The 13,813-nt window shown below is 34.9% G+C and overlaps 3 protein-coding genes across 3 annotated transcripts; all 3 read left to right on the plus strand.

The window, feature by feature from the left end:
* Positions 1-547: 547 nt before the first annotated feature.
* Positions 548-2,683, plus strand: T22B2.3 (CDK5 regulatory subunit-associated protein 3; the record flags this gene model as incomplete). Its single annotated transcript, NM_001373271.2, has 5 exons — positions 548-754; positions 1,495-1,745; positions 1,795-2,109; positions 2,346-2,550; positions 2,603-2,683. The coding sequence occupies 5 exons, from the start codon at positions 548-550 to the stop codon at positions 2,681-2,683; spliced, it is 1,059 nt and encodes a 352-aa protein (NP_001360049.1).
* Positions 2,684-3,635: 952 nt separating this feature from the next.
* Positions 3,636-7,112, plus strand: T22B2.2 (uncharacterized protein). The gene is made up of 8 exons (NM_001392756.1): positions 3,636-3,776; positions 4,285-4,382; positions 4,425-4,511; positions 4,984-5,119; positions 6,020-6,101; positions 6,149-6,361; positions 6,408-6,504; positions 6,723-7,112. Exons 3-7 carry the CDS (start codon positions 4,509-4,511, stop codon positions 6,466-6,468), a joined length of 495 nt encoding a protein of 164 aa, NP_001379962.1. The 5' UTR covers positions 3,636-3,776; positions 4,285-4,382; positions 4,425-4,508; the 3' UTR covers positions 6,469-6,504; positions 6,723-7,112.
* A 2,198-nt stretch (positions 7,113-9,310) lies between these two features.
* On the plus strand, positions 9,311-12,809 carry T22B2.1 (RING-type domain-containing protein). The gene is made up of 7 exons (NM_076279.5): positions 9,311-9,610; positions 9,663-9,908; positions 9,961-10,242; positions 10,485-11,695; positions 11,748-11,834; positions 11,902-11,985; positions 12,040-12,809. The coding sequence occupies exons 1-7, from the start codon at positions 9,341-9,343 to the stop codon at positions 12,725-12,727; spliced, it is 2,868 nt and encodes a 955-aa protein (NP_508680.1). The 5' UTR covers positions 9,311-9,340; the 3' UTR covers positions 12,728-12,809.
* Positions 12,810-13,813: the final 1,004 nt, after the last annotated feature.

The raw sequence follows: 13,813 nt of genomic DNA on the forward strand, positions 1-13,813 counted from the left end.
TGGTAAATTTTTATGTCTATTATCAAGAACATATTTCAATTATCCATGAATCCGTTTCTCAACGTTTCCCAGAAAGCGTAACTCAGGTCACCATAATTTTGGACCACCCTGTATATTACGTCACAGAATTATTCAATTCAAAAACATAACTGTTCCTTTCACTCAGTTCCGATTTTGTTTTGAGTCACAAATACCAAGGTCAAATATTTCTATCTTTTTCCACATTTCTATCTTATGCTTTTCTCTCACACTTATCTCAACCATTATGCAAATGGTCGAACGGTTTTTAACAGGATTGATCTGGAATGGATGCACATGAGTCATCCTAAAAGAGAGGGCACACACGGGCACCATTGACACTTTTGCCTAGTCGTTAACAAAATTTTGGCAGACCTCCCGAATGTATCTCTAATTTTTCCTCTCTAACTCTCACTAATTCATATGCACTATTTTCTCCTGTACCACCTAACATTTCCATTTATCCTTGATTTTCACCCTGCAAGCTTTTGTAACAAGTTACTGACATTTGACTTACAGCTCTCTACCAATGGGCCAAGCTCGTGGTGTAATTCCTGACCTTAAAGTGCCCAACTATGATTTCCTGGAACTGATAAGGAACCACAAGCTGCCGTCGGGAATTCATTCCATTGCTCCTATGCATTCAAAATTGGGTGATTGGGAATGCATTCTGGCAACATACACAAAACACGGAAGAGACGACACGCATTTTGTTTACTATACAAGAGAGCATAATGTAAGTTTAATTTGCAAAACTTTAATTTCTATTAAATATATATTGTTTTCTCTTGGTTATGACTTTCGGTTTATAAGATTTTTCCTGCGATTGTAAAAAAACTGCTACCTAACCTAGGCCTTAAATGTGAAAGCGGTGCGGCGTCAGCGCCTATGCTGACCTCACGCCAACCGGCCGTTTGCCGCTGTTTCGCATCTTGGCGTGAAATCAGATGCTCACTAGTACGATAAGTAGTTATTTACGACGAGGGTTGCGGTGCGGGTGGCGGCGCTGGGAGGCCGGCGTGTACATAAAGCCCCTGTTATCGAATTTTGTTACAGTTTTTTCTGATAAAAATTCTTATGTTTTATTAGATAGACCAGAACCAATCCGTACGAAAACCTTTGAAAGCTCAATTAAAACTTCACAGGAACTAGAGATTGAACTTTTCCATTTAATAAGCAATTGTCGTGTCAGATTTGGGTTCAGTATTTTTTGCGCTAATGGCAAAAATTTTCCCCTTGGCAAAATGCAAAAATTTATTTTTAAACGTTGTTTGGACCTAACTTTAGTGGCGTGAGATATACAAAACAAGTGAGATAGTGAATTATTAGTGAAATAATTAAGAGATACAGTTTGCAATGAGAGTGAGCCCTACCTGAAAGAAAGCCGCGACCTACCGACTTTGGTCGCACTCCTGACAACCAATAAGACATTATGTGACGACCGCGAACTAACTGTGTGAAAAATGTTTTTTTTAGGAAACAACGACAGTACCTCCTATTTCGTCTGAATCAATGTGGAGAGTGATTTTCAACACCCCTGAACATTTTCAATACGCTCAGGAAATTATCAAAACTGACTTTGTTGGCATTCAGGACTTGAACATCCAAAAAAATTTGGAATCACTTGCACTAGAGTTATATGGAATTGAAACTATCTATAAAAAGGTTGCAGAGGAGTGCAAAAAATGGTACAACATTTATTATAACAGGAACATCCCATGTGTCTCGTAAGAATTTAACTTGTTACTTCCAGGAGGCTCCATGTAATATTTTCAGCAAGTCGGAAGAATGCATTGAATTCAAAAAAGTTCTCGAATCCACCGTTCCAATTGTTATTCAAACAAGATTGAAAATTTCGGAGTACATCAAAGAAACTGAGAAACGAGACGGCATTGTTCAAAAACCGTACGAGAACGTTCACAATGAAGTAATGCAAATACAGAGAGATCTTGGCAAAGTTGTAAAAGTCATCAGAGAAAAATATATATCTTCAATCCCTGTCAATGACAGCCGACAAATTGATGGTTTGCTGGCAAATGTCGCTGTTTACAGAAATAAAGTTGTGCAGCAGATCGATGGATTAATGGAGAAGTGAGTGAATTTTCAATATTGAAGTCATTAAATTTTAAATTAGAATTATTAACCTCTTTCAAAATTCTAAAATTTAAAACACTAGAAGGTAGAGTAACGCTAGGTTTGTCAAAATAAACATATTTAACATTATTCAAAATTATACAAGTTAGTTGTCAACGTTTTGGCAAAGCGGCAAATTCTCAAAAAAATCAGATTTTTCTCCAAAATAAATAAAAAAAAGTCTTCGCTTGTAGGCCATTTCCCCTGAAGTCCGTTCATCTGTTCATTACGATTGGCACTGCTGAGTACCTGAAGGAAGTGATAAACATTCTTGATTTCATCAAAAAATTGGGAAAACTTGCCAAAGAATCTTTGCTCGTGGTGACTATTTTGCGAAACAGTTACAAGTACTGTTGTTCTGCACGAGCCGTGAAAGATCGGAACAAAATCCTTGAATTTGTAAGTTTATACAATCCTTTTTTGTTTGAAATATAAAATTACATTATTCCAGTTCTCTGCCGCATCAGAAAAAATGAAGTTTTTGAAGTACAGAGTGGAAGAGATATTGGAGGAGCATCCGAATTTGAAGTAAAAATCTTCGTCAATCACAAAAACTCGAAAATGCTAACTTTTCCAGAAACATTCCAATTGTTTGACAGATTCCTTTTACCCATTCCTTAAAAATATTATTAAGTTTTTTTTGCTATCAGTGTTTTGCCTTATTCTATTTTCTATGCAAACTCTTTTTTTTCCAAATCAAAATCATGAGTTTTTTCTATGCCGAGTTGGTATTTTCAGAACCTCTTACAATTATTCTTGCTTTATTGATTTTTTACGTTCACAATTACCTTCCATTTTTGATTTTCTTTCAATTTTTTTTTGCATAATTCGTATTTTTCTTGAAGTTTATCACACAAATAAAAATTATGTTGAAAGTGTAATCAAAAAACTAAACACAAAACAAAATGAAATTGTGTAGGATTAAATATATTTTCAATCCCGTTAAGACCATTTTACCCCCAACAGGTTTTCTTAATAAGTCCAGAAAATTAGGAAACAACGCTATACGCCAAGTTGCCTCCTGGGAAAAAAACAAAGGGACGGTGTATTGATGGAACTACCAGTCGATAATTCGAGGGCCGTTATTTGTGTTCATTTGCTTTGCACACTTGTCGTTGCAACTAATTTATTCATTCACTTTTTTTAAAGCGTTTTTATTAGTTAAAAATTTCCCAGGTTTCTTTTTTTTCAAATATAAATTTTTTTTGTCAATATCACCTTACTGGGAACATACAAATTGATTCACTCTTTCATCGAAAACTCACTATGCCATATCAAACTGCAGAGTACCATTTCTCTACTTTCCTTGTTAGGCAATTCCCCTGAAGCCACATATATGCAAAAACCTTTATAACAGATATCTAAATCTTCCGAATTTTTGTTTCAAATGTTTTTTTTTGATAATGCTTCATTTCTACACTTGTTTCTTGTTACCTACGATTTTTGTGCAATTTCATTACAAGTGAAATATTTATTTTGCAGGATAATTAAACCGAAATGGGTTCACTATTTGATGAATTTAAAGGGTGCCTGCTTCTTATGTCTGTGCAATGGACACTGGTCAGTTTTGTGGCGATTGAAGCCTCGAGGATAGCATTCTTCCGATAGAACAATACGGAAGGAGTGTGAGTTTTTAAATTTTGAAAAATCTATATTTTGCTCATTTCGCATAAAGTCAAACTAGGCCCAGAGGGAAAGTAATTCAAACCTATTTCTATGGGGCTGAATGAAACAAACAACATAATAAAAGTTCTAAAATAAATGTTGATAAACATTGTAATTCGAGTCACAAAGCGGTAAAGACTAAGATGTCACCTATTATTTTGGGCGTTGTGTTTCCAGTTTGCGTTTTAATTATGTTTAAAATACTCATATTTTAAAATTGTAGAGGTTCCATGTGACAGTTGTTTAGATTTCTTGAACATTAGCGCAAGCTCAGTTTTTACCACATTTTGAGTCGAAATAAAAACTTTGTTGAACATTTTTATCAAGTTAATTTCAGCACCATCTAAATAAAAAGGTATAAATCAGCTCCTCATTTGCCGCAGTTGAGATTCAATTTTGTTAGTTAACAACACTTAACGTCGTGGCCTAATTGTAAGAAAAACAATCTTTCAATTAAATGTTTTTCAGTAACAACGGTGTCTCAAGATGGACAAGTATGGTTTGGAAAGAAGTATTATCTATCGTGTCTTCGAATTACTTGATTTCATGTTTCACCGATTTCCCAGGTAAGCATTTTAATAGTAGTCTGTTGTAATCGTCTTTTTAAGTGCACATTCCACCAGTGACATCTATGGACGAACGATGCTGCTCCGTGATTCTGTTGATCGCATTTTTAGTGACATTCTTTGGAAATGGTTTGTTCTCGTTGTTTTTTTGTTAACAACTTCAATGATTAGTTAATCATTGACACTACTAGTGGCTTGAACCTTTTCGCATTGATTAGAAACAATTTGGTTTCCGTACGTACTGTTACAAGTTCCTCTTTTAAAATTTTATACTTGACGTGATGGTCCTGTTTAGTTTTTTTCTCCAGTAAAACAGTGGCTGAAATTAAAACTATGGTGCTTTTGAAAACTAGGTATTCCAATACGCAACTTACAACGTTTGAATACTGATTGCTGTCTAACGATTGCTTAAGTAATGTTTTTCACATTGAACCTTGAGTTTTTGGTGGTCACCAGGAATGACATAGTTCAGCAAGTTTATTACAGTTGATCAGATACAGTTTCAATTAGCGTAACGTATAATCAACTTTTGTTAATGAATCTATGCAAAAAAAATTGGCTTCTTGCAAAAAATTTTTCATCTAAACTGTTTTTTTTTCAGGATGGAGCTGGAGCCTTGAAGTTTGATTCCAAATTAGAAAAATTCACTAAGATAATTTATTGGGGAGTTATCACCGCGTGTCATTTATTCCCTGCAGTTTTTCCTCACCGATACTCCATCAAAATTATCCCCAATGGTAAGTTTTTTTTTTCAAAAAAGAATATACCCTTTCATTCTAGATTATTTTTTGATTGAACCCCATAGATACAAAGTTGATAGAAACAAAAATATTAATACGTGCTGCGGGAATATATCTATCGAATGCGCATTAACCTTTAAAAGGTGGTCGGTATTTGACAAAATTTGATTGACGGTTTTCATAGACGTTTTTCGACGTCTCTGTCCATTTCACCCGAACAAACTAGGGTGGCAAAATTTTAGTTTAAGACTCTTAAAAGGTGCAATTCTATAACAGGGTGACAAGAAATTATAGCAAAATGATCAAATCGTGATAACAACGCAATAGAACCATCAAAATCACACCCTGTACCTAGTTAGTCTTGCAGTCCTGTAACGGCTGCAAGGGTAACTAGGGAAGCCCGTAAAAATGGAGAGTTTTACAAAAAAAGCATCAGAAAGTTTAGAAAGTTTATTTAAAGAACAATTAAAACCTAAAGATCATGTTTGCCTCAGCAGCCTGTAAGTCGTTTTTTTGCATTTGAAAATTCACCTATTAAGTGTCAATGAGCTCGTAATGATGCAAGACTATCTGGGATTCGAGTTTATTAGAAGTAGCGAAGATAATATTGTAAATCCAGCAGTATATGTCTTTAAAAAAAAATTTTATAAATCAGGATTTTTTGACAACTTGAGTTCTAAATTTCTAACATATTTTTGCGGTTTGTGTTGACAATCACTCGTTTTTCAGATTTTGATAATTTGAAAGTGAAACATGAAATGATGCTCTTTTAAGCAGTTAATTGAAAATTTCTCCTAATTTGTGTAGTTCTAAATTTCTTTTGAAATATCTATAGAGAAACATATTATGCGAAACTTCAAAACTCCACTGTACATATAACACAATATGATTTTGCAGCATGTATCTCCCTTTCCGGAGCAGTTTATGCTGCTCAACTGGCTGTTGTTTCAAAAGCTGAATTTGAAGATTACATTAATCCGTAAGAGCTTTGAAAAAAAATTATTAAATTAATTTCATAATTTGCAGAATGGATTCTCAAGAAACTTATTCCAAACAAAATCGAGCAACCAACAACAGAATGAAAATGCCACAATGTTTTGAATTGGCTTTCAAACTCATATCTTTTATCAAATGGGATTTTGTAACCGATTTGTTCGTCTTGAGTATACTTACCTCAGCTCTTATTGGCCAATGCTCAGGATGGGCCAACTCTGAATGGTATTTGATAATCTTCAATATGTGAGACAAGCAGAATTTGGAAAAAAATATAATGTGTTCATTTTAGGCTTGCACTTTTGACAACAATTACAACACTCGTGATGACCCAAAACTTGAACAAACTTTGAGATTTATTAAGAAATATCGTATTTTCATTTTTTGATGTAAGTTACTTCAATGTTCACAGATCGAACTCAACTAGGTTTCATAGAAAAATTATGTTGGGCAATCAGTATGACCTTTGAAAAAAAAAACTGTTGAATATATTTCATGCTTTTTACTATTATTCAATTAGCATCTTGAGTTAACATTTTCATTGATGTCATTAATACTCAAAAATTTATAGAAGAACAATTCTAACCTATATTTGTGGGTTTTTCAGGTTTGCATCCTTGGGAATTCTGATATACTCAGACGACGCCAGCTTCATTGTAACCTCAACGATTTTATTCCACGGTTCTATCCAATGTTTCGGTTACATCTGGCACCAACTGTAGCTTTTCAACAATTCCATCTTCTACAATGTTCATTTCCACGGGTGCATCCTTAACCCATTGCCTATCTTCCTGATATCATTTTTATTCTAGTCTTCTGTTGTCGATTTCCTAAGATTCCTCAATTAACTCTCAACCATAAGGACTTTTAATCCTGACTTCTTGGTTCCCTAACTCACCATCACTCAGAAGTCCTATATTTTCCAATTTATTTCGTGTATTATATTTTAACCACCTAAAACAAACGGGAATGGTTCAATAAGCTTGAATTCGTGTAATCTTGTGTTCTGTTAATGTTAAAAACCTCTCAACATGCTTATCCGCGCTTATTTGATACTTTGCTCCGTGTCCATCCGCGCGAATTGATTGTCAGCGGGTTTCCGACACCCCTCGACTAGCTGACGGTGCATCGACCGATTCCGGACACCCGGAGAACTCAAATTGAGCTCCGGGAGAGGTTTCCGCCCTGACAAGGGAAGTCTTCGAACGGGCCGGTAGACTTGGGCTTCTCATGTTGATATTCCGATAGAAGAGTTAACTTGTTCTGCTTCATAACTTTATGCAGAAAATCAGTGTGAATCAAGAGACGGGCCGCCTTTTTTATTTTATGTGTACAAACCACCAGTAGGTACTGCTTTTATACTTGGTTCGTAAGCGATCGGGTACTCGCTCATATTGTCAGAGAGAATTCTCATAGACGGCGGTGACATGGGGTCGTTGTTAATCATCATTGCTTGATAAGGTTTCGACATAACATCCTGGTAAGCCTGATAGGCGCCGCGCCATTTGTCCCCAAATTGTTGTACAAAAAAATTTTTGATTTGAGCAGAATCTGATAGGCTATGCATTAGAATGATGTATGTACTGTTGTTCCGCGTGACTGGAGGTAAAGCAATAGCCGATTGAACCAAATTGAAGACTGCACAATTGTAATGATGAGCATACCAAAAAATAGATTGACATACCAAAAAATAGATTGACATACCAGAAAATAGATTGACATACCAAAAATAGATTGGCATACCAAAAAATAGATTGACATACCAAAAAATAGATTGACATACCAAAAAATAGATTGACATACCAAAAAATAGATTGACATAAGAAAATACCAAACATTGTAGGCTCGCTTGTACGGAAGTTAACTTTAAAAAATTGCAAAATTAAAAAAAATTGCAAAATTTAATTAAAAGCTGTATTTTTCAAAAATTCAAAACTACGTAAAAATCATATGAAGCGATTCTTTTTTATTTCATAAAACTGTTCCACATGGTTGAATATACTAGAAAATACTGAACATTGTAGGCTCGCTTGCACGGAAGTTAATTTTAAAAAATTGCAAAATTTAATTAAAAGCTGTATTTTTCAAAAATTCAAAACTACGTAAAAATCATATGAGCGATTCTTTTTTATTTCATAAAACTGTTTCACATGGTTGAATATACTAGAAAATACTGAACATTGTAAACTCGCTTGCACGGAAGTTAATTTTAAAAAATTGCAAAATTTAATTAAAAGCTGTATTTTTCAAAAATTCAAAACTACGTAAAAATCATATGAAGCGATTCTTTTTTATTTCATAAAACTGCTAAGCATGCTTCAATTACCAGAAAATGCCAAACAAAGTATGCTAGCTCGTACGTAAGTTTTTTTTTTTTAATTGCAACATTTAATTGAAAGCTGCTTTTTCAAAAACTCAAAACTACGTAAAAATCATATGAAGCGCTTCTGTTTTATTTCATTAAACTGTTCAGCGTGGTCAAGAGTACATTTTCAGATTGAATGGATTAGACCATTTTTATGCAAAATTAGTAGATCTTCCAAACTTTGAAACATAATATCTGGCTTCAAACTAACTTTCTTGAAAATCCCTGTAGCCATTTTGTTGGAAATTTTGTGTTCTTTCAGAATTTTGTAAGCAGAAAAAATGCATTTTGAAAAGTACAAAACAGCGAACCGATCTACAGGTCTTGGACAATTTTTGCTAGTCATTCATACCTATCCTAATCAGCAGCTCATTTAATTCAAATGCCTTATTTTTCAAATTGAATAGTATGCATATCAACTTTTAAATACATTTTCAGGTTCCCTTAATTAATTCGAAGGTTCTCATGCCTATACTACAGCCTATTGTAACCATGTTCTCACGGTCGTAAAATTGTAGAACGTCCGGGATGATAGTCAATAACTTGTAACAGTGAACATTATGTTTATGATGTGGATATGTGTTCCTGGTTTGGTGGTTATCGACTGAAATTTCAGCACATCAACATATACAGAGTTCAGTTGCCTCCCGGGAAGAGAGAAGCGTCCGGTAATTGGGCGGAGCTAACTGTCTGACGATGCGAGTCAGATCTGGAATATCATTACATTATTTATTTGTGGTCAGTTTTTGGTTCGCATTTTTTGTCTGAGATTTCATTTTTTACATTCTCATTTTCCAGTCTTTTATTATTTATCTCTATTTTATTTATTTTTTTCAGTCCACCTCACACTAACTATCATCATGTTCATCGACCCAGTCGAGTTTTTCATGATCTCCTCAACTTCTTTGAAGAAACTGATCTGCCACTACTTTCCAAAGGAACTTCTTCCAACAAAGTGGGAATGCACGGATAAGAATCCACTGAAGAACATTCAAAATCTCATCGACGCCTCCAACGGAAAACTGATGGTGTACGGTTCCGCAAGAGAGATCTACGATAACTTGAACTTGTTCCGTCGTTTTCCTGGAAGTCACCATAAATTTCAATTTGATACGACCGAGGTCTACACAGTAAGTTGCTCGATATATAATAGTAATTTCAACAAAAATGAGCATTTTTTAGAAAGAGCCGATCTTCTACCAGAGTATGAAGCGAATTCCCTATATCTACAAGCAAGATTATTTTGTGATCCTTCAATCGATTATTTCTACAAGTCCATTGAGAAAATTTGAGACGGAATTTTCATTAGCCACTATTACGGCTTATCTGAAAATGAAAGAGCTTTCACTACCTGCTCTAAACGAAATGGTCCCATATTGTGCTGTAAGTGCAGCCCTGCTACAAACCGGAATTCAGGACATTCAACATGTAGGTTTTAAAGTGTTTGAATTGTTTTATTAGTTTTATACCGTTTTTTTAGAAATTCAACGATTATCTTGAAAATCCGCTGTTGCAATTGGAGTTCAAGAAGCATACCTTTGAGGAGTTGTTTGTACAATGGAAGCAGATAAATCCACTTTTTGAAATGGAAAGCATTCACGATTCGTTACAAGATTTGCTGAAGAAATTCATTGCCAGAAATCCAATAAGAGACAATGAGGATGTCTTCAAAAGAGTGTTTGCGTGGAGTCAGCTCGTCGTCCTCCAACTGGACATATTCGTCAGAGACTGTGAAACGTTGTTCAAGCCCAAACCCTCAACGGTTAGTTTATTCAAAAATTTATTTAATAAATGTGTAGGATACCTGGCAAAAATATTTTACAATAATTATCTCTGAAAATGGTAACTTAATCGAAATGCAAAATGTATTTGTGTTCTTAATTTTAACAAAAAAGTTAAAAGGTTATTTTCAAAATGGTTAACATTTTCGGGCCAAATATTTGTTCAAGTACCTTTTGCTTAAAAAACTACAATTTAACAAGTTAACTATTTTATTTTTTTCAGAAACCAATTGTTCGCATTTTCGACGATAAACCAAACAAATTGATAATGGCTTACGAACTTCTAGATGCGATGAAACAAGCACAAATGGATGTTTCAAAACTTGAAGAAGAAGTTCTCGAAATGCCAGAATTGTCTACATTCACTTATCAACAAGTGGCGAGTCGGATTTCACCACAAGATATGCGAACGATTGAGTTTGTGATCACTCCAATCACCGTTGCCAAGTATGCAGCGACTCCAATTCCAACTATCAACAAAGGGGAATATTGCATTCTGGCGTCGGATTTCTTGTTCAATCTTCTGGGAAATATGATCACCGCCAAGAAAATGTTTCAGAGAATTGAGCCTTCTCAGCTGAATGTGATCCGAGAGTTTTTCAATTTTGTCGATAATCATTTTGACTTTACCTATGGTATTCAATTTATCGATCTGGAACTCGTCGAAATGATCAACAGTGAATTGGATACTTTCCACAGAATGCTTACAATTTCTAGCAAAGGACCAAGTGACATTCGTGATAGGCAACAGGAGGGATTTACAAAAACCGATTTGTCAAATGAACTCAAGCATCTGAAGCTCGACTTGATCTTCCCAGAAATTTGTGAGCTTTCTGAGTTTTACTTTGTGCATTTGACAAAAACGCTGAAAATTGAAAAGCTGTCAACATCTGATGTTTACGGAATAGTTGAGCATCTTCAAATTGATTGCCTTGCTCGGAGATTTCCAAAACTGGCTGAGTTCATTCACAGTCAACTTGTGTGCTCTCGAATCTTTGGTTACCAATGTCAAAAATGCTTTCAACCAAAGGAACCAAAAGTCGCTGGAGTGGAAGCAGTTGAAATCGAGTCCAAAAAAGAATTAACAATTGACGATTCTGCTGAAACAATGAAAAGGAAGATTACATTGGAATTCGCAAATAAGGTTAAAGAAACTCTAGCACAGCTCTCTGATTTGAAAAATGAAAAGCCCAAGAAGTCCAAAAAGCAGAAGCCATCTCAACAATTAGTTCCTGAAAAAGTAAAAAGTAACCCAGATCCGTGCCAAAAATGCTTCAGAACCAGCGAGTATCACAATAAAACTAAAGAAGACTTTCGATTGGAAAAAATCGAGACAAAACGGCTCAGAAAAGCATTGAAGGAAAGTCAGAAAGAGAGCGAAGAGAAATCACAAAATATTGCCGAGAAAGATCAGGAAATGTTGCTTTTAAAAGAGTGAGTTCAAATTAAAACAGCTAAATAATTATGCAATTTGATAATTTTGCAGACACGTAGAATCAATTCAACGAGAGTTTCTCAAGTACAAATCTGATATGAATAACGTGAATAATGAAACAATTCGCCTTCAGACTACGTAAGTTTAATTCTAATTTTGAAATTTTAAAGTCATTCACTATTTTCGATATACAATCTTTTTACAGGCAACTTCTAGAACATCAACAGGCTCTAGCACAAAAATCGTTAGAGGTTATTGAACAAAAGGATGAAATTCTACATTTGAAAGCGTAAGTTAATTTGAAAAACAACTAGTGAGCCGGTATATAAATGGAAAATTTCAGGCAGAATCAGTCTCAACAAACTGTAATTGCTCAGCAAGAAAAATCGATTAAAAGCCTGAAGGAAAAAAGTCAGCAACTTGAAGAAAAACGTTCCATAACCAACAATACTCAAAGATTACTTGAAGAAACTGAAATCATTCATAAAATTTTAGTCGATACTCTGAAAGCTCAGGAAATTTTTGAGTCAGAGAGTCCACTGAACAAGATAACTGTCATGACCTCAAGAATTTGCGAAACGTCACAGGATCCGGAAACCAAGAGCATTGCTAAACGTGAATTCAGATACTTTGCACGTCAAATTGAAGGCTATAGAAGGTCTCTGAAGAAGCGAATCAACTCGATGAAAAATGAAACAATCAGAAGCGACGATATTCCAGAGCTCCGAGAGTTTCCAACATTCTCTGATGAATTTGTGAAAGCTTATAAAGACACGTTGAAAAAAGATGCTCCACTTATCTGTGCTCCACTGCTCAAACTTCCAGAGACAATTAAATCAGATGAACTTGACGATAAGGAATGCCTAGTTTGTCTGGAAGATATGGTTAAGAATCAGGATACCGTGAAGTGCTCGACATGTAAACGCCAATATCACACCACTTGTGTTCAAAAATGGTTCAAAATCAAGCGAATTTGTCCAACTTGTAATGCGGGACTTTTGGATGAAAACGAGTTCCCAGCACTCTCCTGATATTTCTGTGATATTTTCTGAACAGTATTTTTTGTTGTTGTTTGTGTCTTGCTTCTCATAATAAATAATAAATTTTTAAAAAATAAGCTGAGCATTTAAGGAAAATCAAAGCAATGTCGCATGTTCAAGTTGTTCTTTTAACACAAATAATTAAAAAAAGTTAAAGTGAAAAATAGTAGACAGTTTTATTACATTGGCTTTCAAAATTATGGGTGACAGCCACATTTTACAGTAAATAAAAATTCCTAATCAAAAACAGTTTTACTGAGAAAGTTGGTTATTTTGACCATAGTTTTAAACGCTTCCCCCACTGCTGCTACTCCACCTATAAATGGGTATCTCCCCTATTACCGGACACCGTGTATTTTCTAGAAGTTATCTACCTTTTTTTGAAATATTTTCAAAAAGTATCTAGCTGCATCAACAGCGTCTTCTGAGACTTAGATCATGCGAGATTAAGCTGACGTTTTCTAAAATCGAAAGTGTTGTTACTTTTCACGCCTTCAAAACTGCAACTCGTTTTTAACTGGTATTAGCTTGATTGCAAACGATTTGAGGTAGACATGTGAATGCGGAAATACATCTCAGATTTATGACGAGTTTAAAAAGGTTCGTAACATTTCGAATGGCATCTGCCATGGCAGAGCGAATGCAAAACACGATTCTAGTACACATTTTCAACATTCACTTCACACATTTTTTCGGCTGACACAAGCCATTACAGTCGGGGCAGGATGGATTATTCGACATTTGAAATGAGATGGGTCACATTTGGTTGACCTTCTGAAATGAAAAGGGGTGGGCAGTGAGGGACGTTGAACAATGGGACGGTCGAAGAAATTCGAGATGAAAATTTGATAGCAACAATTTCGTTTTTTTTTCCAAATAGACGTGACAAGTATCTGTGAAGATTCAATTTGATTTTCTCTTTTTCGATAAAACTACAGTTTACGTTTTCTGTTACGTTCCTGCCATTGCCATCGGCTATAAAAATACTAATACAGTTCATTCGCGCAATCTCATATTTTCTAATATTGTGTCCACGTCCCATTCCGCAATAATAAACATTCACATTCAGCGCTGTTT

The sequence above is a fragment of the Caenorhabditis elegans genome, chromosome X (genome assembly GCF_000002985.6).
Source record: "Caenorhabditis elegans chromosome X".
Taxonomy (NCBI): Eukaryota; Metazoa; Nematoda; class Chromadorea; order Rhabditida; family Rhabditidae; genus Caenorhabditis; species Caenorhabditis elegans.

Bases quoted from the DNA above. Each gene is read 5' to 3' on its own strand.
- T22B2.1 (NM_076279.5), top strand. From the start codon at position 9,341: ATGTTCATCGACCCAGTCGAGTTTTTCATGATCTCCTCAACTTCTTTG. The intron at 9,909-9,960 runs GTAGGTTTTAAA...CCGTTTTTTTAG, and splicing joins GAATTCAGGACATTCAACAT to AAATTCAACGATTATCTTGA. The intron at 11,835-11,901 runs GTAAGTTTAATT...ATCTTTTTACAG, and splicing joins ACAATTCGCCTTCAGACTAC to GCAACTTCTAGAACATCAAC.
- T22B2.2 (NM_001392756.1), top strand. The intron at 6,102-6,148 runs GTAAGAGCTTTG...CATAATTTGCAG, and splicing joins TTTGAAGATTACATTAATCC to AATGGATTCTCAAGAAACTT. The intron at 6,362-6,407 runs GTGAGACAAGCA...TGTTCATTTTAG, and splicing joins TATTTGATAATCTTCAATAT to GCTTGCACTTTTGACAACAA.